This window comes from Fundulus heteroclitus, chromosome 9 (genome assembly GCF_011125445.2).
Source record: "Fundulus heteroclitus isolate FHET01 chromosome 9, MU-UCD_Fhet_4.1, whole genome shotgun sequence".
Classification (NCBI taxonomy): domain Eukaryota; kingdom Metazoa; phylum Chordata; class Actinopteri; order Cyprinodontiformes; family Fundulidae; genus Fundulus; species Fundulus heteroclitus.
Window position 1 is genome coordinate 29,130,358 of NC_046369.1, and position 26,525 is coordinate 29,156,882.

The 26,525-nt window shown below is 43.8% G+C and overlaps 2 protein-coding genes across 9 annotated transcripts in view; one reads left to right on the top strand and one right to left on the bottom strand.

Moving 5' to 3' along the window:
• The window catches only part of ralgps2 (Ral GEF with PH domain and SH3 binding motif 2), a 109,487-nt gene that overhangs the window by 60,161 nt on the left and 22,801 nt on the right, over positions 1–26,525 (top strand). The window lies entirely within an intron of this gene.
• angptl1a (angiopoietin-like 1a) lies at positions 9,016–26,454 on the bottom strand. The gene is made up of 6 exons (XM_012866420.3): positions 26,141–26,454; positions 15,571–15,818; positions 14,866–15,480; positions 11,371–11,564; positions 10,249–10,519; positions 9,016–10,162 (listed from the first exon to the last, which is right to left on the bottom strand). Exons 2-6 carry the CDS (start codon positions 15,758–15,760, stop codon positions 9,975–9,977), a joined length of 1,458 nt encoding a protein of 485 aa, XP_012721874.2. The 5' UTR covers positions 15,761–15,818; positions 26,141–26,454; the 3' UTR covers positions 9,016–9,974.

A 26,525-nucleotide genomic window follows, 5' to 3' on the forward strand; every position in this document is an offset into this window, starting at 1 on the left:
GCAAAGAGCAGGTAACTATAACTCACAGAAATCTATTTTTATTCATTTATTTATTTTTCTCAATACATAATGTATTGATCGCTTTCAGGATTGAAGGAGGATTTTACCCAATATAATAAAAAACAGGATTACCAACTATAGTACTGGCAATTTAAATCTCATTTACTCAGGCTCAGAATAATTTACTCTCAATTCTTCATATCCACATCATCCTCCAGGGCCTTCATGTTAGTTGATAACAACATTAGCAGTTTAGGCATAGTACAAGTTGAGAAATGCCTTATGAAGGTATGAGTATGCATCTTTTTGGAAAATAGACCCTCAACCTTAAGAGGTTCTGACTGACTCTGCAGGTGTGCCTGGTGTTCTTATCGTACAGATTATTGAGTACGGCAGTAAGTCATGTTTTATCGCTTATTGTTCTATTTTTCTGTGCTCCATCATTCACTGTCTGACCGTTTTTGTTTTGCTTGGCTTCTCTAAAGGAGAGGAGGAGTAAATGTCGCTCATGAATTTGTTGCTCTACCTTTTAGCAAGAACAAATACATGAATCAGTAAGAGGGGGGGGGGAGAGTCCTGCTTTGCTTATTATTTGTAAAAGCTTTCTGTTGTTTTGGCTGGACTCTGGCATCACACAGAAACCCCCTTATGAGCAGTTTGGGGAATATGCTGGAGTCTGCATGTGTGTGTGTGTGTGTGTGTGTGTGTGTGTTTTTACTGCCGGACTGTTTGTTCTTGTTTGGGTTTGGTGCTGGCTTTGATGTTCTTTACTGCCAAGCAGTTATTTTCCTGTTTTGCCATCGTCCCCGATTCATCACCACCGCTCTGTTTAAAGGATGCGGACTTTAAACATGTGCAAACAAACACAGACATAAAAGTCCAAAAAACCCTTGCCTTATTGTCCTGACGTAAAGCTGCAGCTCCCCATTTTCCTCGCTGTCCACCGGCACGGAAGGCGAACGATGACAGAGCTCGAGACAAATGCAAATTTAGGGCTGTGAAGTAGAACGCATCGGCCAGCATAACTGTATGTCTTCATTGTCTGTAAGGAGGGGAAGACTTTCCATTTGCTAAGCCTTTTGGATGATTTGTGACCAGCTGGTCTGTCACAGGGTGGAGGCTCTTTGAGTATTAATGTACGAGTGGGATGGTGTTTCCTTATGAGATGAGCGTTTTAGTAATGTGAACACATGTGTACTGTGTGACCGTCTGGCTGTCTTCAGGGATGAAAAGGGCCAAGTTGGCTGAGAGCAAGGGAAATCGCCACTGGCTCGCTCTGGAACATTTCCCTTAATCATAAATTCGCTCGATCACTCAGAAAGATTGAAAACAGCAAAGCTTGTTCCAATGCTTTTCTGCTAATTTAGGCTTCAGCCCTCTTTGCATAAATAACACATCTGGGGAGTGCCTCCTGGTGGGTTTTTGCATATGAGAACCCGCTTAATCTGTGGCTGAACCTAAAATATAGTCAGCGCTGGCAGGGTGGCAGTTTGAATGGCTGTGTTTTCTACAGCAGAGGTTTAAACATTTTCCAAATGTATTTCTGGACCACTTTAGTAGCTTTCAGTCATATTTTTGCTCCATTTGGATCTAAATTGTAACATAAATGGACTGCTTTTTAATGTGATTGCCATCCTGATTGGCACCCCTGGTAAAGGTGTGTTAAAAGTCTTAAGATAAAGCCCCCTTTGGATGCAGTAACATAATCCCACATATAAAGAAAGGTCCAGTATGGGTAAAATTATTCATAGCCGAAAAAAATCCTATGCTAAAGATTAAGCATTATTTTACCAAATCTGATTCCATTCCTAAAAAATGCATTTAAGTGTTGTTTTTTTTTTTCTTTTATCAATCTGTGACTTCCCATCCCTGGTGTTTAAATAAGACTCTGCTTCTCTTACCCTACTTTAAAACCCCAATATTTTTCACAGAGTAATGGCAGTGCCCTGTGTGCACCGTGTAAGGTGGTGTCCTTGGTGGCAAGGCCTCAGTAAATCGTCTCCCCCTGAAATGTTTATGATGTTTGTGATGGTGGTTGTACTGAAACAGCAATTTCCCTCTAGGATTATTAGTATTTCAGTAATTATTAGTATTTCAGTAAGTATTTCTGATTCTGATGGCGACGGTATCCTAGATTTTCTGGTTTGTAAGCAATTCCAGGCGTGAGCTGTAGCGTCTTTGAATTCCTCCAGTCTGAACAGTTTTGCATTTTCTTGAACTCAATACTTACTGTGTTGAGCACATTTTCCATCAGCCAATTAACCTGACATATGTTTTTGGAAGGTGTGGGGGGAACCGGAGCACCCGGAGAAAACCCACGCAAACACGTGGAGAACATACAAACTCCTCACAGAAAGCGGTACCCAGCAAAGAACTGGGACCTCTCTTCCGCGAAGCTGCAGTGCTAACCACCGCATCACCGTGCCGCCCTGTTTTTTTATTTTGGGAATTAAATTGGACATTTGAATGGGACTAAAATATTTTTGAAACTGTTCAGTACTGGCCTATTTCTCTAGCTGCTTATTTTGGGAAGTGTTCTTGCTTTTCTTCCATTTCTTTGGCTTCGTTAAACCCAGAGTGTGCCGTATCTTTTTCCAAACTGAAGGGTCGGGTTGTGAGCCTTCCACCTGCATGGGTTCAGGATCTTGGCTTTGCTGGTTCTCTGGCAGGGTCTCCCCAGGAAGCTCAGTCGCTTCCCTGGGTTCAGGATCAAGAATGCTTGAGTCTCTCAGCATCTCCTCTACGAAGTTATCTAGCTCCATGGGGGACGCCTCGGGATATTCAACAGGCTCTGACAGGGTTTCCTCTAAGAGACGGTCCAGATCCATAGCTGCAGGGTCACCAATGGATTCTTTCTGGCAGCTTGGTTCTTGACGCCTGGCCCTTTTTCTTTTTGGAGGACCCAGTTCATCTCTGTCTTGGAGCTCAGCTTTCAGATTCTCCAGCTCTGTTTTATAGTTAACCTCACAGCCAGAGAATCGTTGTTGGAGGACGGCGAGTTGCTGGTGGAGAGCGTCCTTCTCAGCTTCAAGTTCGTTGATAAATTTAAGGTTGTCCTTCATTTTCTGCGAGTGAGCTTTTATCTGTTCATTTAACTGCTGCTCAAACATCTCTGCTTGCTGTCTGTGCGCAGAAACATCCAGTTCATACCTGGTTTTCAGCTCCTGGTATGAAACCTTAACCTGCTCCAGTTCTCTTTGGAGATGTTTCGTGTTCTCCGCCGATTGCTGTTGCAGGAATCCGAACTCTTGTGCCATTTTCTGATGGAGATTGTCCTTCTCAGCTTTAAGGTCGTTGATAAGCTGGAGGTCATTCTTTGCTCTCTCTGAATTTGCTTCTTTCTCACAATTCATCTCCTGCTGGTGGGCTTCTGCCTGCTGTCTCAGTGCAGAAACTTCTGTTTCATACTTCAAGTTTAGTTCTTGGTACGAAACCTTTAACTGCTCCATCTCACTCTTCAGACACTTCTTCTTTTCTTGCAGGACGGCGATCTCATATGACATTGTCTGGAAGAGATCATCCTTCTCAGCTCTCAGGTTCTCGATGAGAGTTTGATCCTGCTTGATCTTGTCTTCATAAACCTTCTGCATGTCGACCTGCAGCGTCGCCCCGGCATTGTCAGCTTCACGTTCAGAGCGAAGCTGCTCGTAGGAAAGCTTGACTTTATCCAGTTCTTGTTGGAGGGTGTTATTTCTCTCTTTTTCCGCCTGGATTTGTGCCACAAATAACTCCTCGTTGACGACATGAGCTACCTTTAGATGCTCAAAGTCTTGCTGCAACAGCTTTTTCTTCTTGTATTTCATGGCGCTGTGCACCTTGGAAGCAATAATCGCCGGGCTGAGACTTTCTGGATCGGAAAACTTCTGTAATCTCATAAGTTCTCTGTTTGTCTCCTTGCCCTTGTTGATGTACATCTCTTTGAGGTTTTTCTGCCTTTTTACCTCATGTTTAGCATCTTCCAGTTCTTTCTCCAGGGCGGCCACCTTCTGGTTCTCCTCAAACCATCTGGCTCTCTCCATTTCCAAAAGAGAGCCGAGCCTCTGGATGTCCCCCTGGAACACATTGGCAGGCTGCCTGTTGTCAATCCAGCCTCGCTGATTATGTCCACCTCCCCAGCCCTGCTGCTGGTATTCCATTTCACCAAAGTGGGAACTTGGTCTTTGATGAGCCATGTCTGGTCAAACAAACGGTGGATAAGATCAGTGTTGATCGCGGAATGTCCGAAAAGTCGACTGTGAGAGCGCTTTGCGTACGTCTGAACTCGTCAGTGGTGTAGCAAGCAATGAGAGGAATTTAGAAGTGTACTGCATAAAGAACCGAGCTGATGACATCACAGACAGGACTTCAGCTGTGACATCATAGAGTCTTCCTTTGATGTCCAGAATGTTCATGTGATGTCAGCGGTGTCATGGCAACAGCATTGTAGGCTGTTATCCATCATTATCTCAAACTGGAGAGAACATGCCCTGTTAATACTGGTCTGAGCATCTAAGGCGGTGGTGTCCAACATGTGGTCTGGGGGGCCATTTGTGAACCATGGATTAACTTTGTGTGGCCCCTGACCGTAGTTCAAGAATGGTAAAAATTGGGCCTTCCAACAATGGAGTCCTGCCACTTTAGCAATTCTTTAGGGTGAAAATTTGAAGTTTGTATCTTAAATGGAAAATGTCAGTTACAACTCGAAAGTTTTTGATTTATGATTTTATGCTTTAATTTTTATATCATAGCAAGTAGGACCACACAAACCCTAAGTCTTTGGCAAATCGCTCATTAAAGCGTTTTTGAAAACTTTTTCTAGATCAGGGGTCTGCAACATTTAGAATCCAAAGAGGCTTTTTTGTCCTCAGTCCAGCTGAGTGAATTTGCTTAGAGCCGCGAGTAATATGAACTTTTGAAATAAATAATAATAATTAATATGATAAAATAACTAAAATGAATATCTAGTACAAAAAATTTGTTATTTTTATTTTTTTAGCTTTATTGTGATTTCTGCAGGGAGAATTCCAGATTATATGGATACTACATTGGGAAAGAGGAGAGTAAAGGAAGAACAAGAGAAAAAAAAGAAAGAGAAGAGGTGAAAGAAAGAAGAGATAAGAGGGAGAGAATGATAAAATGTTCTCCGTCTGCTCCATCACCTGGAAAGAGAGATGCATAAAGAACAGCACAACCAACTGACATAAAGCAACAGATACAATCGAGTAACACCTTGATGCCATTGCTAAATCATATGTATTATTATTTAAGCTGACATGTGTAAAGTGATACCTGAAAAAGGAAAGTGAAAGAAAATAAATAAATAAATTACGGGCTTTCTGTATATAAGTGACGCTTAATACCTGGAACCCTGCACCTGTGGGAGTTTGTGAGAGTGCACTAGTTTAGGTGAAAATTATCCTGAAGGAAATAGATTGATAGTGATTGTGGAGAACCAAAGGCCCGCCTTCCCCGAGCACAGAGGCAGGAGTCAGGGGACCCATAACCCCGGACTCCCAAAGGGGCCCCCAAAGCAGGGGCCAACCCAGGCCCAGGAAATCTGCAACACCCCCCCCCCCCCCCCCCTCACCCCCCCCCCCAAGGAAAGAGGAGAGACGACCCCGAGGAAATCCCCCAGCCACTGCAATGCCGACGCCCCCAAGAGCCGCGGGGACGAGCCCGTGGGCTCCGCCGGCAGCCAGCCGCGCTGAAGTGGTCCTGGCCATGGGCCCTGAGAGCCAGAGGCCCCAGGGGGGCCCCGGCCGACCCCCGGGGGGCCAGGCCCCGCAAAGCAGCCACCAGGAATGGGCCGGCACCCACCCGGGAACCCGCCCCAAACCCGAGGACCGTCAATGCGCCAGCGGGCACCACAATCCAATTATACGACTGCCTGTGCCCGACCCCCGGACTAGACGCCCCCCGGACCAGGCCCCCCAAAGAGGGGGGGCCAACACCACCCGTACGGGCCACCCAACCAGAACCCCCCTCACCCCCTAAATACCTAATAAGATTTTGTATACCTCTTACTCAAATACCGTGGTCCAAATAAACTGAACATGGTATCAATATGAGTTTATACCGGAGTGACCTTATGACACAAGATCTCATCATATTAAACCCTCAGGATAGTTCACACCAAGTGAAGTTTCTCATAAATCACTATCCTGTTGCTATTAGCATTTAACTTTGTGTTAAAGTAAGCGGAATCAGAATCAGATATACTTTAATATCTCTTGCTATGAAGCAGGAATATGAAGCTTGTTTAAGCTTGACACCCTCTATACTTGGACTGTGCTTTCTTTTACAGAAGTTTTAAAGAAGTGTTAACCCTAGTTGGTTAGTTTGTAGTAGCAAAACTGCCCTGGCACATAGGTAACCATCCGTATCATGTGGATGCTAAAATGCTGCAATAAGACATAAAAGAAGGAAGTAACAGTATTTGTGTTGACAGACTTGGTATGTAAACAGAAACAAGTCATTTAACTCTCTAAATACGCATTTGATAGCAGTTGCGCAGGCATAGCAGTTTAATTATGCAGTTTAAAAAAAAAAGAAGCCGAGGTACTCTATGAAACAGATGAATGAGAAACAATGGCAGTACACGGTTATTGTTAATATTTTATGGTCCCTGTGTACATTTATTTTACTTAATGATATGCTTATCCAGGTTTCTTTTAATGTTTGGCATCTGTTAGCGGAGAACGACCTCGCCGAAGGCCAGAAACATGCACAAGGGCTTCATTTCTGTTTATTCTGAGTTATGGTTGCTGTGGGACCCGGACCGCTGTGTATGGAACAACCAATGTAATGGAAAACATCAGGATTAAAAGTGTTGTCTCAGATCAAAAAAGCCAGCCAACCAAGAGACTAATTTCCCATCTGGCTCCTTTGACACTCGGATCTACGTGTTGAGAGCCAGTACAGCCGGGCCTCGCCAAGGTTGGGCCCCTTGTCAGCTTTGCCGGTTCACTGTTAGTTGGACTATATCAGACACATTGCGTTGAATGTTGGTTCGTTCTTATTGGTTTTTAAAAGGCTTCTATCTGTTCTGACTTTCAGTGTCCCTGGAGAACGTTGTTTAGAGAAGAGCCATCATTTCAACACATGCGTCTTATTTTTTTTTTTATTCAATATACGCTTGATGGCTTCATGTTAAAAGAATGTTCCTCTGAGTTCTCTGCAGATGTCTCTTGGTTTTTATCGTGCTTGCTGGCTCTTTCAGCTTTCAATGTGGACTAAATTCTTTCATGACAGCATTAATTAACGTCCCCTTTAATCTTGCGTCTCTCTCTGACATGGTCCATATTTTCTCCGCCAAGCCCTGTTTTTTTTTATGAAGGTATTTCTTTCAATCTTTTTATTTGCATTAGGCATCTCAGTTTTTCCCCAAGAATAATGTGTTTTTAATATATTGCCGCCATCAATGTTCATCCTTACCACGTTACTTAAAAAAATTTATCCAGTGATATATATATATATATTTAATAGAGTGGTAAGATGGCTTTAAAACCATTTAATCAGATACCTGTTGTAATATTCTTGTGGTGTTCATGCTCAGTTACATTTTGAGCACAACGTGGGTCATATTGTCATGCTGTAAATGCGTCACTTGGCAAAAGTGTCTTTAGCCTTTGAACTCTCTCACATTTTGTCAAATTGCAACCACAAACTTATTTCATTGGGATTTTATGTGCTTTTCCACATGTGGTAATACATAATTGTGAATTGGATGATGATTATACATGGTTTTAAACACTTTTTACAAATACAAATCTAAAAATGTGTCATGCATTTGTATTTAGCTTAGGATTCATGTTTAGGTTCATTGTACCGTTGGAAGGTCAACCTCTGCCTAGGTTTCGAAGGCTTTTGCAGCCTCCAGGAATTATTTAACCAGGCTTGTCCCGCATGTACCTCCATACATCTTCCCATCAACTCTGACCAGCTTCTTGGTTCCTGCCGCAAAAAAATATCCCCATCACGATGCTAAAACCACTGAGCTTCATGGTAGCAATAGGCGGTTGCCACACACATCACTTCCTTATCGCATCATGCCAGTTTAGTTGGGACGCCATCTTTTGGTAGGTTTTCAGCTGGGCCATATGGTCTTTACATGTTTAAATGGACGATGCTCTGGGAGTTGTTCAGAGTGTAGGGTTTATGTTTTATAACCTTGTCCCACTTTAACCTTTCTCCTTGACCTCTCTGCTGGGCTCCTTGAGTTTCATGATGGTCTTTGTTCACTAATGTTCTCTCACAAACTTCTGAGGCCTTCACAGAACAGCTCGATTTTCTACTGAGATCAAATTACACACAGATGGACTCCAGTGACTAGAGATGCACCAATCCAGTTTTTTTTTCCAGTCTGATACAATACCTGGGCTGAGCTTATACCCGATACCGATCTGATACTACAGCTCGATCGTTGGATGAATGAACCACATGCCTTGCCACGTGAGTGAAGGCATCAGGCTTGACATAAACATTGTATAAAAAAGGTCTCTGTGCTCTTTAGCATGGTGTTTTGGGGTTATTTAAGTTTGTTGTGTTGAATTTATCACCACCCCTCACAATTTTTACGTTGCAGATATTACATGTTGTATTATATTACTGACATGCCGTCAGACTATCTATCATGTCTGAAATGTTTCCAAATAGCAGACTTGGCTTGGTCAGGTGCTATGTATAATATTAATAAATAAAATTAAATGACTGGTTCGGAATGCTAGATCGGAGTCATTCATCCAATATCTGATCCAGCTAACTTGTCAACACCGGAGCCGATATCTGATCCAGGTATCGGATCGGAGCATTTCTACCAGTGACGAGTGCTGTGACTTCTGAAGGCAATTTGTTACGTTGGATTTTATTCAGGAGGTAACAAACTGATAGGGGCCGAATACAAATGCACCAATACAAATGGCAAATTGACACAATGGGGAAAAGGACTGTAATATACCTCTGCAGGGCAATATGAAGTAGATGTGTTGGCATTTCTTAGAACAATACTAAAAGTGAAAACTGAAAGACAATTAAACATTTTTTTAAAACTGTTTAATTTTTTTTTCTCAGAGGGCTGTAAGTTCACATCATGTTTTCCATCCACCTGTCACACAGACCTACTCTTCTTATTTTCCCCTATGTACTGCTGTTCAAAGGTTTCTAATGGGCCTCTACATGGGATAAAAACATATGAACATTGGTACTGTATCAAGAATAGATATTAAGTTGTCAGGAACGACTACAGTTGCTATAAATACACTGATAAATAACAAAGAATAGCAGAGTGGCAACAATGTGAACATTAGGCCTGAGTCGAATACTACTTTTTTTAAATTAAACAATTAAAGCCAACAATATTTACATACTAAAGCCAGCTTAGCCTTTTGCACAATTGACAAGCACGCAAACCGAGGAGTTCACTTTCTTTTGGATACTTTTTTTTTTTTTAACTCACAAGAAGAGATAACTCTACAAACAATTTGACAGTAAATTAAAGTCTGTCCTCCTTGATTAGATTTTCTTTTAGGCATTTTAACAATTCATATTAAAAATGGCATCAATTCCCATTGCTCATTAGCAGGGTGTTGCATTAATATTCGGTGCCACTTGCTGTGAGAAGCACTACTTTCAATAAGTCATTAGCTGCTCAAAAGAAACCTCATATCTGTACTAAATGACCATTTTCCTTTATTACATACTCTGTCTTGAAAAGACACAATCAAGTGAGACACATTAGAGTAATACTGAACGGTCTCAGGGAGACTTATGGCCCATTACTGCCCAGCCTCATAGGACAGCAATTACTTAAGGAAGGCAATATGATCTGTCTTCGTTTTAGCCGTCTGTAGGAGTTGTTATTGTCTGGCAATAGACAGACGGCTCTCAGCTGTCTTTTACTTGGTTCTGTTACATTATGGCGGAGATGCCTGACTCTACCTTTTTTATATCATTTATTTATGGGTAGAAGACGATCTAGCGAGGTTGAACCACAAGTCTCAGTCGATTGGCCGGATCATGAGACGGACAGACTTTAGAGAGTAAAAGCCCCCTCCGTAGGCCGCCCAGAAGATCCCGTCCTGAAATTTGCTGCGGTAAACTCCTCCGCTGTACCAAACTCCATTTAGATTGGTCTGACCACAAGCGTTGTACCACCAGCCCCCCTTATGGAAGTGTGCACAGTTTCCTGAAAAAAAAAAAAAAAATCATCATTAGGTCAGAAGACCAAATGGGTAGGTATTTTAAACGTATTTATCTGCTACAGCAACCTACCAGAGAACTCGTCCCTGTCACGGTCGAGTGTGGTGAACGGTTTGCCGTTGTTGCTGCTGAAGGAGTCCCCGGCGTTTCCTTGGTAGGTCCCAAGCCGCAGCTTATAACCTTCGCTTTCAGGTTCGAGATAAAAGCTGCTGTACTCGGCATACACCTTCTTCCCTGTCCAGTCTTCCAGCTCTACCATCAGCTTGTAGTCGCCCTGTTTCGCCAGGTTGAAGATATTGTCGAGCCCAAGCCAGTGTTCACCGTCTATGTTGCCAAACCCTTTCTGTAGGAAAAAGGAAGCATGTTTAATTGGCCCTGGATGTTAGTGTGGCATTAATCTGAGCTAATAAGTACTGTAGCTTTGTTCATTGGTGAACAAAGAGACTTTTTGATTGTGCGGTCGGTGAAGGCAGCCATGTCCAAAAAACACAACGTGAATGAAGTTCATGAAATTTCAGAGCGCTTAGTTTTACTGTAGCTGGTGCTCGTAATCTACCAACATGAGTTCACATCTGCTTCCACTTGAGACATTAATGCAATGCACGACCTCTCACTCAACAAATTAAGTAAACGTCTGAGGCCTTGTTGATCTGGCAGAGGCCTGATGGAGAGTACACGCTTCAAAGCCAGAGCTGCTTAGACAGAGTTCTGTTTCCAATGCAAACGGCAGGCAAGTATTGATTTCAAAACCTGAATGTATGACTGAGGGAAACCCTTGTTTTTTCCTTTTTTTAGGAAGAAAAGGGGAAAAAGCCAAGACCAGTAGCTTTAATTCTATGTTTTGGTGTAATCTGTTGAGTTGTAATCTGGATCTCGTCTCAGGGAAAACGAGAACTTTTTTCATTCTCGTAGTTGGGAGTAACCTGAGAGCTACTCTACCCTTTAAGTCCTCTGAGATTGCATTTATTTTTACATAGGTCTCTGGATGCTTTTCTTGGCTACAAGTTCATCATGGGAAAATCCACCAGTAAGATGCTAACATATTTGGTTAAATACTTGCTTACCCCCCCTCCCCCCCCCCAAACGGAACCGCTAAGACTGGGTCACTGACAAAGGGAGAAAAAGGCAAAAACTGTGGGAAAAGTTCAATAGTTCTCCCTTGTTAAACCAAATCCCTCGTTTTATTAAACTCACCTTGTAGTTCTCCCAGTTCCGGAAGAAGTTGACAGAGCCGTCTTTCCTCTTTTGCAACACCGTCCACCCCCCGTTGTCAAGGCTATGATCACACCAGGCTTGGATCAGGCGATCACTTTTGTCGGTCTTGAGCAGGTACATACCATTGGTGGTATGACCTGCCCGTCGCACCTGGTAACAGTCCTTGAAAGGTCCTGCGGTTAGAAAGAGTGAATTAGTCAATTCTTAAAGCAATCCTGAAGACTGGGTTTAAAAAAATTCTCTTTGGGTAGACGGGTGGCAAAGAAGAGAGATTGCTGATTTAGTGAGAGTTTTGGTGCATTTGCTTTGTACTCTAAGTTCTTATTTTTAAGGTGTTCCCTGTTGGAAATACAACAAGAGTGTGCCCTGAGGTTGGGAAAAGTCAGGGTTGTTCAGCAGCCCTGTCTGCATTATACAATATGGCTGCCAGACATGTAAAGTTTGATGAAAGTTGCAGGTGGAGACAGTTTATTTTAACCTTTTTTTTTATTATTATTTACAGTGGGATCCCATTAGAGCAGTTGCCCGCAGTGTTGTTCTGCCTCTGTTTGCTAATGTATTCCATCAGTGTTTGAATGCTTAGAAATGGAGAGAAACACCTTAATGGCTTAAGTCACTAGTATAATTTAGCACAGCATGAATTAGAAAAGTCCACTGGTTTTCACCCCAGCAATGAGAATGCAGTCAACACACTCTTCATTCCCAAATTTGATATCTGACTTCTGCTGTGTAATCACTATGGAAAAATCTGCTGCACCCACTTTATTCTGTTAAGGTAGCTCTGATGGGCTTGAAACAGTTAAAGTGAGAATATTTAAAGGATCTGCTTTTAGTTGTGCAATCCAAAAATAAATATATTCTGCCTAATATAAATTATTTTTATACATGCTTAATTTATTACAGGACTGTTCATCTGGACATAGGCTTTAAAGCCTCAATTGATGCCATTAAGTAGCTTTACTCAAAACTAAACCAGCTGAACCTATGGCAACATATTTCCTCTGTTTCCGCCGCGTGGGAATACTTATTAGATCAGCATGAACACAGGCTTTGTGTGAGGGGGCCTGAAGGCCCTACAGGCTTCTGGTAGATTGGTTCCTTAAATGCCTCTGGACTGAAGGGACCCAGTGTAATGCTTATGGACAGAAACCTAAAACCTAACAGCACACGCTTGTGTTTGTCCTTGCAGTGTCTTCTTCAAACCTCGTCAGGTTCCTGCGGCTGAGGTTGAAAATAAATCGAGCAATACATACTGGCCTAAAACGTGTTCAACTAGACCAAACTGTGGTCCTGCGATGTGTAATTACAGCAGAGCCGGAAGAGGGTGTATTTAGAAGCGCTGGCTGTTTGACGTCTCACTGTCTGCTATAAACGTGTGACTCTGTATAAATAGTTTTTGAAATGGAAAGATTTTCTTTCTGCTGTCACATTGTGTGTCTATTGCTGCTTCTTTATGTTGGGATTCATTCATATATCAAAGTAAAACTCCAGCCCACCCTGCCATTTTTACCTCTTAGAAAAACTTTCCCACCCCTGCTGCCCCCCCACTTCTCCTTGGAGGCTTTTAAAAACAACCACCTCTGCTTCTCATTATCGGTGCTAAAGATCACTGGAAGGTGACGGAAACGCGCCTCTTCTGAAAGCAGTGAATGACCCACAGATTTCTGAAGAACTTAATACAAGGTATCCATTAGACTTTGGATTTTCTCACAATACACGTTGGGGCCGGTCGGACTGAAAAGGACTCTACATTTCAGCTGATCTGTTAATAAGGGGTGCACCCATACGTCAAACTCACAAGACAAGAGAAACCCTCAAAGTTTCACAAATCGCAATCAGAGGAGGTTTAGCAAAGTAAAAAGTTCTCAAATTACTTCAGACTAAGTGCCTTATATTATTTTGGCATTCCTACTGAGTATTTTTTCTCTGGTACAATGCTGAAGGTCTAGGGGGTTAGCAACAAGTTCAATAGATTAACCCGACCACTATGAAGATCACAAATATCTGGATAAATTCCAGCTTCCTCCTGGCACATGTCCACATGCCCCTGGGCAAGGCACTTAACCCAAAGGAGCCTAACTATCTGTGAATGGGTACATTAATGTGTGTGATTGGGTGGTCGCAGTTCTTCTGTAAACTGCTTTGAGTAGTTGGCCTGACTAGAAACCGCTAAATAAATTGAATTCAGTCACAGCTAGCACAGCTAATGACGGAGGGCTGTTCTCGTTTTTCCCCTTCTGGATGTAGTGAAATCAAAAACCACTTTAAAAAGCTGTCCTTGTGCAGTTTTAAAGTTAACATTATAGCTCCATATAAGCCTTGGTGCTGTTGAAACGTCCCTCTTTAACGGAGTTTCTGCAACGCTCTTTTCAAAACGTAGGAGTTTTTGAAATCTTAATCGCATACGATCTTCATTTTTAATTAATTTTAAAGCAGTATAACGGTAAGAAATTTCAATAAGTAGCTGATTCATTTCTGGTCAGTATATTTTTTTTTTTTTTTTTGTAAGGCCAGTGCTAATGTAAATAAGAAAAATAAAATAGATTTCCTGTCCTGTGTTGTCCTGCAGCACCCAGTATGTCTACATTTTTGGGCATAAAGTTAAAATACATGCCTACGTTTTACTTTACAGCATTGTTAGTGCTACAGTGAGGACAAAGACAGTGGAAGCAGCTTCTAGATGGCAGGCCTAATGTCAATAAGTTGCCCCATTGAATATTATTTCCTCCACTAGGTTATGACCCTTTTAGTCCGAAAGAGCTCATTTTTTTCTCTCCTTTTTTGTCTCATGGATATGAGTGATTTCATCCATTTCACTTCGGAGTTATATAACCCTCATCAGCATTCCCCGACATACTCTTATTGCCAGTCAAAATATAACTCCCTGAACTGGGTTTGAGGAATTCCCTCCAGGTGAAGTTTGAAGGTTGCAAATTAGTTTCTTCTCAGAGACGATCCGTTTCAGATGTCACCGTGAGACTGTCTCTGGGAAATAGGCGCTGGCTTTGGACTGGAACCTTGTCTGTGCTAAAGGACTCCGTCTGACCCTATGGTTGGGTTCAGACGTGTGTGGATCGGTGGGTTTTTAATCTTCTCAGCAGATCTTCACATCTTCTTTTACTGCCTTCTATAGTTGGTGTATATTCTAACTCAAAGCTAGCAGTAGGTAGATGCCCGAAAGTCGCTGCCAGAGCTGTTCAAAGAGCCCTAATCCACATCCCACTAATGTAGTACATATGTTGAAGGCTTGCAGCCAGTACAGACAGTCAAGTGGGAACAGAAGAATGCGTGATTTCACTGCCTCTGCAGCATGCCAAGGGAAAGCCAACCGTGCCTCAGCGCTACCGACTGGGGTAAGTAAACGCATTTTAATATGCTGTCATTTGCTAAGTAGGTTATACAGGGATAAAAGACGTCTCCTGAAAATCATTAAGTCTGCGGTTGTTTTGGGAAGGGCAGTCAAGCGGTACGTACCGTCAGAGGTGATTGTTCCTTGGGGTGGTGGGGGGTCAATCCCAAAGGGGCTAGCAGTGGGAGGCTCCATGCGCGAGTCTCTGAGGAAGGCCCGATTGTTCCTCACGATCTCGTTGGTGAAGCGGTTGTCGATGGGTATGTTTTCCGGCACCACCTGCACCAGTGGAGGAACTGGGGGCAGCTCGCTCCGTCCCATCGCCCTCATGCATTGGTCCTCCAGAGCAGCGATGAGAATGGATTGGTTGTTGACCACCCCGGCCATGGTGGCAAACCGGGACTCCAGCTCTTTGTACCGCGACGCCAGTCGCATCATCTCCGAAGTCACGTTCAGGACGCGGTTCTCCAGCTGGGCCAGCTCTAAAGAGTTGTCTCTTTTCCTGATGATCTCATGCAGCAGCTGCATGTAGAGCTGGGTCACCCTGGAGTTCATGTTCCTGCTCTCCTTCCGCAGCAGCTTCATCTCATTCACTAAGTTTCCGTCTACCTCCACCACCAGCTGCAGCGTGTCTATCTCGCGCCGCTGTTTGTTGAGAACCTCGCGCACATCTGCGATGTCCATCCGGGTCACTCTGTCTTTGTCTGGCTCAGGGCCTGTGGTGCTGGCACAGATTGGACCTGGTGAGAAAAATTCATCAGAGGAACAGGAAACTAGTCGGGAGTCAAACTAGTGGTGAGGGTGTATTTCCACTAGGTTGTGTTTTGCACCTGTGATTCTCTGCTCCGGGACCAGGAAAGTGTAGGAACACTTTTTGGCATCTGGATCCTGAGCAGCCCTCTTGGTCCTGTGGAGGGACAGCTCTTTGGTTCTCCGGACCTCCCTTGAGCTCCTGCCGTGACTTTCCTCCCACAGAGAGAGGCAGAGCAAGGCGCACAGGCTCCAGATCAGCCCCTGCATCGCTGCTGCCTGGCTGGATGGATTGATGGACAGCTACTGGGGCTCCCTCCAGGCCTCCCTGGAAGAATATGGCAGTTTAGGAAATGGTGACTAACAAAAGGAAGGAAGCCAGCAAGGCCATTTATTAAATGCTATTCCAGGACCAATCTCAGCTCCACTTTGAATTGGTACTAGATTTTTTTTTCTTATTGACAAACAAATTTCTAATAGATGGGTGCAAACGCAAGGTTGTTTTGGGTGGAAGGGGTGAACTAAAGGATCTTTTCTGTCTTTCTGTCTTCTCAGCTCAGTTTTCTGCTCTAATAAGACCTGCAGACCCCAGATGTCCCTATATTCTTTCTTTGCCGTGTACCCTTATGCTTGTATTTCCTTCAACATTCTTAGAATAAGTTTAACAAAATGTACTGTTTAAACACAGCTGACCAGTGTACAGGTATGTTTTCTTATACAATTAGTGTAAGTTCCTCTCTGTTTTGGACATCTAAAGGTATTTATTCACACAGGTTTCATGCCGTTTTCTTGGGGTTTTATGCGATGGACAGCAGAACACAAAGCAGTACATGATCTTGACGTGGAAGGGAAACGATGCATGATTGAGAAGTTTGATGAAAATAAAAATCTGCAGGCTCATTGATCCTTCATGTTTAAATGTTGTTGTAGCACTGTGTTGGGCTGCTGTCCTGCTGTAAGATGCTCCTCCAGTTTAATGTCTTTAACAGCCTCTTACCAGGGTCCCCCCCCCCCCCCCCCCCCCAGAACCCTCCTGTTTTTAAGCTCCCTCCATTAATGTTCCCATTAACTCTGCCCAGCTTCCCCATCACAGCCAAAGATCAGCATGATACTGCCACTACCATAGTTTACCATTGGGATGATGTGTTCGGGGTGATATAAAGGCATAAAGTGGACAAACATGTGGATGAAGGTGATCTCATCAGGTGAGACTTGACTTGATTTTTTTGGTGTGGCAGATAAATAACACTGCCCATCACCCTGAACGCACCATCTCTAGAGAGAAAACTAGCTGTGTTTTCATGGTGAAGTGGGGATGCTTTTTTTTCCCCAGCAGGAACAAAGAATCTGGTCAGAGTTGGTAGGATGGGATCGTGATGCTAAATACAAGCCATTCAGAATCTGTGGCAATACCTAGAAACCGCACTAAAGTGAAGGTTTTTCACCATATATAAAGTTTTACATAGATGGCAAATTTTGGCATCCATGCAAAACGTTTCTTACCGTTCTCCCATAAAGGCCAGATTTGCAGCATTACTAATAATTCTCCTGTGAACAGGTTTTTTGCAGCTTCTTCTGTGTTACTAAGAGCCTCTTAACAACTTTCTAAATAAACTGATGGGCAGGAAGTGAATTTGGGTGGACATGGTGTAGATCTGCTATTGTATCTCACTGGAACTGAGTTTTATAACCTAAGCCTGCTTTAAACAACCAAGCAGCTTCATCTCTGACCTGTCTGCGTTGTTCCTTGGTCTTCAGCTGTGTTTTTGCTGAGATTAAATCTCCCACAGGTCCACTCTGTAGGTGACTTCTAAAGGCCAGTGGTTGCTGAATAATTTTTTTAGAGCTATTAGAGTCAACGGGCTGTATACAAATACAGGTTTATATTTGTAAAAAAAAAAAAAATCCACTTTACCATTCTCTTATAGCAGCCCTAATAAGAGACCCAGACCTATTGCTGTTTTTTGTTTTTCACACGGTCTCTTAAAATATAGCATCACGATAACGACTCCCATCTCATGACCCCGTGGAAAACGTCCCGGCCATAAATTCCCGCGCAGCTTCCTGTGAGACGGGTCAAGAATACCAACAGGGATGCTGGCCAGCAGGCAGCGTTTGTGTTGCTCTCAAAAGATGTGAGCGGCGCTCACACTGGCAGGCTCTGCCCCCGGTGGTGCAAAATGAAGCAAAGCCTCTTTCATCTTTGTTTGAGGTGCAGCTCTCTGCACCTCCATTCTCCTCCCCCGCTGATTTCTCGTGCCGTTTAGTGTACAACCAAGGAAAATACAACCATGCGATCGCCTCCTCATGCTGTGTAAGACCAACTCTGTTTGGCCCTCCCCTTTCACTCCCTCAGTGCCCCATCATTAAGCCGCACCCCCGCCCTGAAACCCAGGCCCCGTGTGTCTCGTGTGACGCCATTGTGGTTCTTGAGGAATTCTAGCAGTTATGTCACTTGGAGCAACGCTGAGAGGGACGGGGCTGCAGCCAGTGCTGCAGTTCGTTTGAGTGCGTGCTTGCAGGCTTTCGTGACAATCCGCGCAAGTTTGTGCGGCTGTCTGTTTGATTGAATGGTCGGTGTGTGTGTTTGTATGACTCTCCAAAGACGTTATTCATTCTCATGGTCGTTTTTTTTTTTTTTTTTTTTTCCAGCAGCCGCTGTGTCTGACAGCGTACCCAGGTACTGTATCCTAGCTGACCTCAGTGAGAGCCGCTGATGACTTTACCAGCAGCATCAGTTCTCCTGTGTGTCCTTTCTTCTGAACCTTTTAGCTTCACACAGCCGCTGTTTGCTCACCAGACTTGTCTGTGTTCGTAGTTTAGGTGGCCATGATTTAGGCCTTTACCTTTACCCTGCTCCGGCTTTTCTGAATCTGAGTTCCTCCGATGCAGTTGCTTTGGCTATGAAGGGCCCCGTGTCGGCCATGAAACCACAACATATTAAAGACATTCCAGGATATGCTGAGAGGTCAGATGGAGGCATAGAGTTGGCAATAATTCCCTAGAACAGCCTCCGTTTTCCTCAGAAAATTTGTTGTGGCGAGTCGAAGGACATTTTGGAGAAGGATGGAAAACCACACTCACAGTAGTCTACTTTGTTAACATTTCAATTCCAGCTAACTCATAATAAAAGGTATTTGTTTTGTTAAGAACAAACAAGTTGTGTTTACAAGAACAAAATCACTTTAATCCAACCCGTTTTTATGTTTTAACTGGAAATGAAATGTTAACATAAAGTGGACAACCACCCTGGTTGACTTCTCTGAGTACATGCCCCTACTAATAAATTTAGCTTTGCTCAACAGAAACGAAATAAAACTCCCTAAGCTTTAAGGTTGTATAAAAAATATTAAAAAGAAAAAGCCAGGCTTTTCAAGTGTACCATGTTTGTGGTTGGGCAAATAGTCTTCCTTCCTCTTCCCATTTTAACATTGTACGGCCACAAACTTTGATGCCTTTTTGGGGATATTTTATGTGATCAACCACAACGGGGTAAAACAAAATCTACAAGTGCAGGTAAAATGCTCAGGTGGGACAACCTGTCACCAGATAGCTATTAGCCGTGTCCTTTTTTAAATCTGACAGAGTGGTACGGAGAAAGCCATTGTTAAAAGAAAGTTATGTTAAAGTCTCTTTCGCAGGCAGGCCATGTTGGAGACATGGCAAACATGTGGATGAAGGTGATCTCGTCAGGTGAGACTCGAGTTTAATTTTTTGGTGCGGCAGACAAATGACACTGCCCAGCACCCTGAACGCACCATCTCTAGAGGGACAACTGGCCGTGTTTTCATGGTGAAGTGGGGATGCTTTTTTTCCCCCAGCAGGAACAAAGAATTTGGTCAGAGTTGGTAGAAGGAGGGGATCATGACGCTAAATACAGGCCATTCAGGATCTGTGGCAATACCTAGAAACTGCTGTTCAGATGCTTTCCGCCCAATCTGACAGAGACAAAGAAAAAATGTGCAACTTGTCAGTCTTATGAATACTAATTTAGGAGCTGAAAACAAATTTATGCCACACTTTTCACACTTTTTTTACTATATATAAACGTGATGTAATGTAAAAATGTTCCTACTACGTCACGATTATGCACCACTTTATTCTCGGCTATCATATAACATATCCATGCACTAAGGTAAAGTGCGTGGATGACAAAAGATAGAAAAGTCATGGATAGTTTTGCAGGGCAATTTAAGGCAGACGTTCTGTGCAGACTGTACTGCATCAGCAGGGGCTGGAGGGAGACAATTCAATTCAAAATACTTTATCAATCCCAAAAGAAAATTAAATAGCAGTGGTGCCATCCAAGGATTTCTAGAGCCATGTTCAACAGAAGCAAAATGTAAAAGTCCACTCACACGCCTAACTGGTCATGCTTTAAAAATACTCAGAGGTTTGCCTTCTGAGGGATGTCAAAAAATATTTTTGTTACATAGTCCAGAGCTCTGGTTGCTGTGGTGTAAGAGAAACAAAGCATGAACATGTCAAGGAAATGAGCCAGTGGATGATAAGAGAAAAGCTAAGCAGTGATAAGAGAAAAAGTCATGGCCGTCTTTCCCATCTGGCCAAATGCCATCAACACTTCAAGGAATCCTCCTAAAGATAAAAATTAAAGGTCTGATTTACATTATTATTTTGGCTGAAGCCTTCCTTTACTCTGTTCCTTCCTTTCTTTGACTGCTCTGATTACTGTCCACGCTGTTTCCCTTCCCTGGTATCTTTCCTTTCAAGCAAAGCCAAATGCATATGGAAGTCGAGCATTATTATTTCAGAGATTCATAGAAACTGAAACAGTCTTTTCCCCCTCAAGCTAAGGGGGAATTATTATTCGCCTCGTTGGCTCGGTTTTACTGACAAACATTATTTATTGTCATAATATCATTGTGCAAGCAGTGAAATAATGTCTGGAAAAAACGGATTTGCAGTCCGCTTAGCCTGGCTTGTGTTTTGGCAACATCTGTGACCGTCTTTTGCTGTTGCTCCACAGTCTCCTCACTCTAATAATTCTTAATTATGATGAAATGTGTTTGGCGGGCTCTTTAATTCCTCCTCCCTCGCTTTTATCTCGCTGCTTCTCTCTCTGGTTTAGGTCACTTGATTCCAAAGTCGGTAATAGGGTCAGTCTGAAGGGTTGAACCTACTTCCTCTCCTTGTTTTACCAAACACACTCTTTCAGCTTGAAATCAGTCCCAGTTAAACAAAACGCAATTCTTCTCCTTATTTAAGGCAAATGAGACCATCATCTTTCAATATCCGATGTTGTCTTTTAGCCTCTGGCGGTCCTCTGCTCTGATTGATGGTTTCTATTCTTTGAATTCCCATTGATTTCCTGTTCAAACTCATCTTTTTGCTCAGGAATACACTGTTGGCCTCATTGTCGAATCATATTTTACGAGTTCAGGGCCTCAAGACTGTTTCATACAAACAAAAGCAGACTTGCATATTCATCTCCACATACGCCCTGACGTTTACGCATTCGGCACGAGTAATGAGGTGCTGTAAAGACAAATAACCTTTCCTGAAGGCTTTCGCTCCGCTCCATTTATCGTGGTTGTGCGCTTTCTCTTGAGACGAGCGGTATTTGATCCATCTTGGGTCTGTGTTTGGCAGCCGGTTTTGGCGTGGGTCCTTATTGGCCCCGAGTTGGAGAATGATATTTAATTATTTTCTGCATGTTGTACACGAGGAAATGAGAAGCTATTTAGCAGTCCGTCTGCTTTGTTTCTTCCAGACAGGAAGCATTAGCTTTGAGTCTTCGTTTAAGGTTCTGTATGAATGGTGGTCGGACCTAGTTAAGGCAGCCATACGTCGCTCCGACGGCCTCAGGTTACACTGTACTCCTTGGCGTAAAGCCTGTAAAAACCCAGATATCGTTTTTTAATTCGAGCAAATTGATTAATATATGAGCAGTTTAAATTGTTTGCATGGGGATCTGAATCACTGCAGGTGTCTGGTTTGAGTCAAAGTGAGTGTTGAATATCTACTTTTGGACCCCGTATGCATGTCTCCAGAAAGATTTAAATGTGATGGCCAAGTTTAGGGGATGGGATGGGGGGGGGGGGCAGATGAGTACAAAACTTCATGAAGACATTTTTGCAACGCTGCTGTCCAGACATACTGGTATGAAGTTTTCAACATATAAGGTTAAGACAAATTACCTCAATTTACACAAATGGTAAACATAAGCGTATTGCTTTTTGTAAAACAAAAGCAAAAGTATTTCTACCTTTGTCAAAATAATGTTATATTAATCATTACATTTACAGTAATGTTGACACAAATCAGTTATTGTAATAATTTTGATAAACCGTGCATCACAAACTATTCAGCCCTGCTTTTGCCCTTTTTTTTTTCTTGAGAGAGCCACACGAATGAAACAAGCCGATACTTACAGGGTGTTTATTTAGGCTGTTCAGCCTGCACTCATATTTTGCCAGCGGTCGTGCTAAGACAGCTTTACCTTAAGAGCGATGACGACAAAAAGGAACATGGGCATGAAAAATGAATAATTGGTTGGCTGAACTTTTCCTGTCTCAGTTCATGGTAATGAAAAATATTCTGCATGTAAAACTCTCAGAAAAGATTGTCACTGGATTGTGTTGGAAGCTCGTAAATATCTTGGACTTATTTTACTCAAATGTGAAACACGGAGGCACTTTGCTCGCCAAAAATCATATCAGCATTTTATTAGTTTTAGGACTTGTGGTGTCAGGATCGCCTGCAAACATTTACCAGTCTGTAACCTGATTGACGGCAGCCAGCGGGAACCATAAACTTGTAAAACGATCTATATGTTTTTTGTTTTTTTTTATAGTAGACTCAAATTGCCCTGCTTCCTCTCCCGCCTCCTATCTAGTCCTGAGACTTTCCCTCAGTGAAGACAAACATCGACAACAATCCTAAAACACTCATTATTTCCCGAACAATAGGAGGCGAGGTAATGTCCAGATGGGCCGAGGTGAAGAGTGAGCCTGGATGCAGAAATTATCCACAGAAAGCTTTACGTAACCCAGATAGATGTGAGCCAACATTTCTGTGTGTGCACAGCTGGGCACAAACGTCGACACACGATGTCACCGGCCGGCGCTTCTGCTCACAGGGAGGAGCTGACTACATTATCAGTCACGTCGTGTTTGTGTTCTTGCCAAAAGATTCGATAACGGTTCCACCGGAGGAAGTGAGTCTGACTCCAAACGAAAGATGGAGGGAAAATCAGAGCAGGGGATTAGCGCAGCAAGAGCGGGGAAAGCATACAAACAACTGACATTATAAAACAATTAATGGGTGGAAAACAGCGACACACACTGAGGGAGAACAAAAGGGAAGAAAACTCATAAAATGCCCCTAAAACCAAACTGCGATGCTTCCCAGAAATTAAATCCTGCCTCTAATCACATCATTAATGCTGCCTCCGCTCCCCCTCACAGAACCTCTCTCCTTTTGCTTTCTAGGTACTTAGACGTCGTCTTTCACTACGCCCTTTTGGTGAGGGGTAAAAGAAACCCCCAAATCCCCCCTGGGTCCCCACGGGGCCCTCATCTGTTTTGCTGCTTGTGTAGAGAAACTCTAAACATTTGGGCTGGTGTTGGGGTCAGAGGTCTACATGTGGGATTTGGCGTGCAGACCCACCCTTCCTTTCCTTCACCCACCCACTCAAACACTTCACAAACCCTGTAATCAATTGGTCTTTGTGGGAAGCGGGGTCCCCCTTCTTTCCCTTTATGCCCAGCATTTACAGCAATGGAAAAAAAAAAAAAAAGAAAAGTTTTGCGGTAGGTTTATGGGATTCTGGTGGCTGAAGTTCATATAAGGCCGGCTTCTCTTTTTCTAAGACTTTAAACCAGAGTGCACCCATCAGAGACCAACGTCTAATATATCTGTTTTAAAACGGACTTGAAGAGAGTTCACAAACTTCTCAAAGAACTATGATAAACATCCTTCAAGGTGTTGGCTCTCCAGCCTTTTTCTCATGAGTAGTCATTATTAATTTTGGGAGCGGAGTTGACGTCACACTGAGTGTGTTTCTATTAAAAAAAAGGAAAAAAATTACTATGAAGTAAATTATTTTTTAAATGGTCTTTAACATTTTGTTTCAGTGACCACAATTAGCGTTGTTAGCATTGCTAGCTAAACAGCAGCCCCTGTGTGTATTTCTGTATACAGTGTAGACAGTTTAATTCTGACATTTCTAAAAGTTTGCCTATTTTTACTCTAGCATGCTCCATGACAGGCAAACAGCAAAATTATGACATGGGAATAACTAGCAAGCAACAAAGTGGAGCCGTCTTTTGTAGCAGCCTGAATCAACAGCTGGCAGGCTTCAGGTTCTTTTTAAGTTGCTTCTTGGTTACTGGAAATTACTAACTTTGTCCTCTTCCCATAAAACAACTTCCACATCGAAGAGTGTTGTTGTTGTAAGCTCAACATAAATTGTTATGGTGCATTTACTGGTTGGAACAGGATAGGAATTTTTAACGTTTTTATCCAGCTGGTCAGGGCTGAGCTAAGACTGCCAAATTTCCAGTAACCAGCCGATTATTTTTTTTTTTTTAAACAAAATTTGACCTTTTTGCTTTCATAGCAGAATAAAATCTGTTCTCTCGCATCCAATCCCAACAACTTTGTGCATTTTTGTCTTCCAAACTCAGGTGTCCTGTGCCACGTGTTACCGATGGTGACAGGTGGCTCGTTTGTTGAACTGGGTTATGGCCGCTTGGCTTTCACAGCATATTCCAGTCTCCAGAAAGAGCTGGAGGCGAGTCAGAGGAGGGAGCATTTAAAAACGTACGACGTTTTTTTGTTTGGCCTGACGTTTTAAAACTTTCTGACTCCGGAGATGACTCGTAACCCCTCAGACAGACTCTGTTGGTAATTATCTCTCCTCTGAGTCACACCTCACCTTATGCCTCTTACGTCGCTCCACACATGCCTCCTATTAGCTGGATCAACACGGAGAAGCTCATAAATTTGCTCCATAAGCTTTGTGCTCTCCTGGCCACCGGCTCGGCTGAGTTACGTGCCTCCTGTGTTTACCCCGACCCCCCCCCCCTCGCTGACCTCCCGCTCCCTGTTGTGACCCGTCTATTCAGCTGTGTCCAGATCCTCATTAAGGGGGACTCAGAGTGGGCTTCATCCTGTGGCCACAGAGTGTGTGCTCCAACCTGGGATAAAAGAGAAGTGTTTGTAGCTCTGTATTTAATTCAAAGCTCCCACAGATTGTTGCATGTCTGGTAGTTTCTGGTGCTACAACGGGTCCAGAGCGGTGTTCTGTGGATGGATCTGACCTCATGCGGTCAGCGGGGCAGGATTAGTGGTTTTTTGTCAAATCTGTGGCTGCATCCAGCTTGCACTGTCGTGTTCTGCCTCCGTGCCGCGCACAGGCTCAGGTTCAGCAGTAAAATGTGATTATATGCGTGCCGGTCGCCCAAAGACCGCAGACGGGATGAGCGATCAGTCAGACGCTGCGTTACAGCAGAATCCGTGTGGAGGGCAGCTGCTGGAGAACAGCTGGGTCGGACCGCGCCGCCACGTCCTACCTGACTGCCGTTTATTGGGTTGTCCAGGAAGTTTTAAAAAGTTTAAATGGAAGATACAGCAAGCAGGGGTGGAAGGTTAAGAGAATAGTTTATGCGCGGTTATGTACAAATAACCCATTTATAGCTCCCCCCTTCCCACCCTTCCTCCTTTCTCTCAAGGTCCTGATGAACCTCTGGGCCCAGCTCTGGCGCTCTAGCACGGAATGTTCTGGCTATGCCTCTGATCTCCTCTTCATCTTTTTAGCTTTTTCTCTCTGCTGCTCCAGCCTGAGTTATTGATATTAGGATTTATCGCTCCGAGGGAAAACCCAGGAAGCTTTTGAAATATCTCCTCGGCCTCTTCCTGAAAGACCGGGCGCGTCTCTTACGGTCAGCTCTGGCGCTCGCCAGATGTGTGTCCGACCGTCACAGAAGGCGGGATGCTGGTGGGAACACGTGAAGACGCTTGGAAGACGCGGAAACACACCAGATTGATGATGATGACGACGGTCTACACAGCTTTGTAGATAAAAGTAGTATCCATGCGGTGCAAATGATCATGTGTAAGTGCTGTTGACACGCCGGCTCTCGTTATAATGGGGTTAGGCTGGATCTGTGTGTGCGACAGGATGGGACACGTGTTGAAGGAAAACAAACAACCCTCCCTATGTTAACTCTCCCTTTGCGCCCCAGTTAGTCAGAACTCAGACGGTGCGGTATTACAAAGCCAAGAGGGGGGGGGGGGGCTTTGTAATAGAAATAAGCAATCCCTGCTGCAAGAGATCCAATCTTTCCATCTGATCATATCTGTATCCTTTGCAAGCGCTGCTGGAATGCATTTCTCTCGCGTTCCTCGCTTTCTCTCTGCTTCATGTCAGACTTTGCCCTTTTAAGGGTTTCAACTTTTCTAAACTCCTTGTAGTGAACTTAGTAGCGCTGCTTTCATAAAGATGCTGCATGCTGCGTGAAGAATATCAGACGCTAGAAGAAAGGTGGAGAGGCACTGCTTCATGTCTCTGACTGCAGCCTCCAGTCACGCAACTCCTCACAGATCTCTAACAGCTGCACACACACAAACACACACATTGTCACATGCATCGGCACCGACACGGTTCCCAACAGAAACTTCTTTTACCTGCTCTGACAGCAGTTGTGGGTTTGTGCTGGTCTTCTCTCTGGTTAGGGTTTAGCGTGCCAGTTGTGTTGAGATTTCATCGACTTGCGGTGCTCAGGAATCATCCCTTTTCATGGCTCTGTCTTTGTCCCTGCGGTCTGAGCGGCTCATCGCCCCCCCCTACCCCCCACCCCCTCCCTCGCTCGCTCCTTCTGTCCCGAACGTAGCAGCAAGCCTCCAGGCTTTAGCTCAGGCCCCCCCTAACTTAAAGATGTGCCTCTGTGCCGTCCCGGGACTCAGGCTGGAGCATGGTTCAAAAGCCAGCCTCTTCAGCGGACTGAGCTCCAACCACTGATGCCTTGAGCTTTTCACAAAGGATGATTGTGGGGGGGGGGGGGGGGGGGGG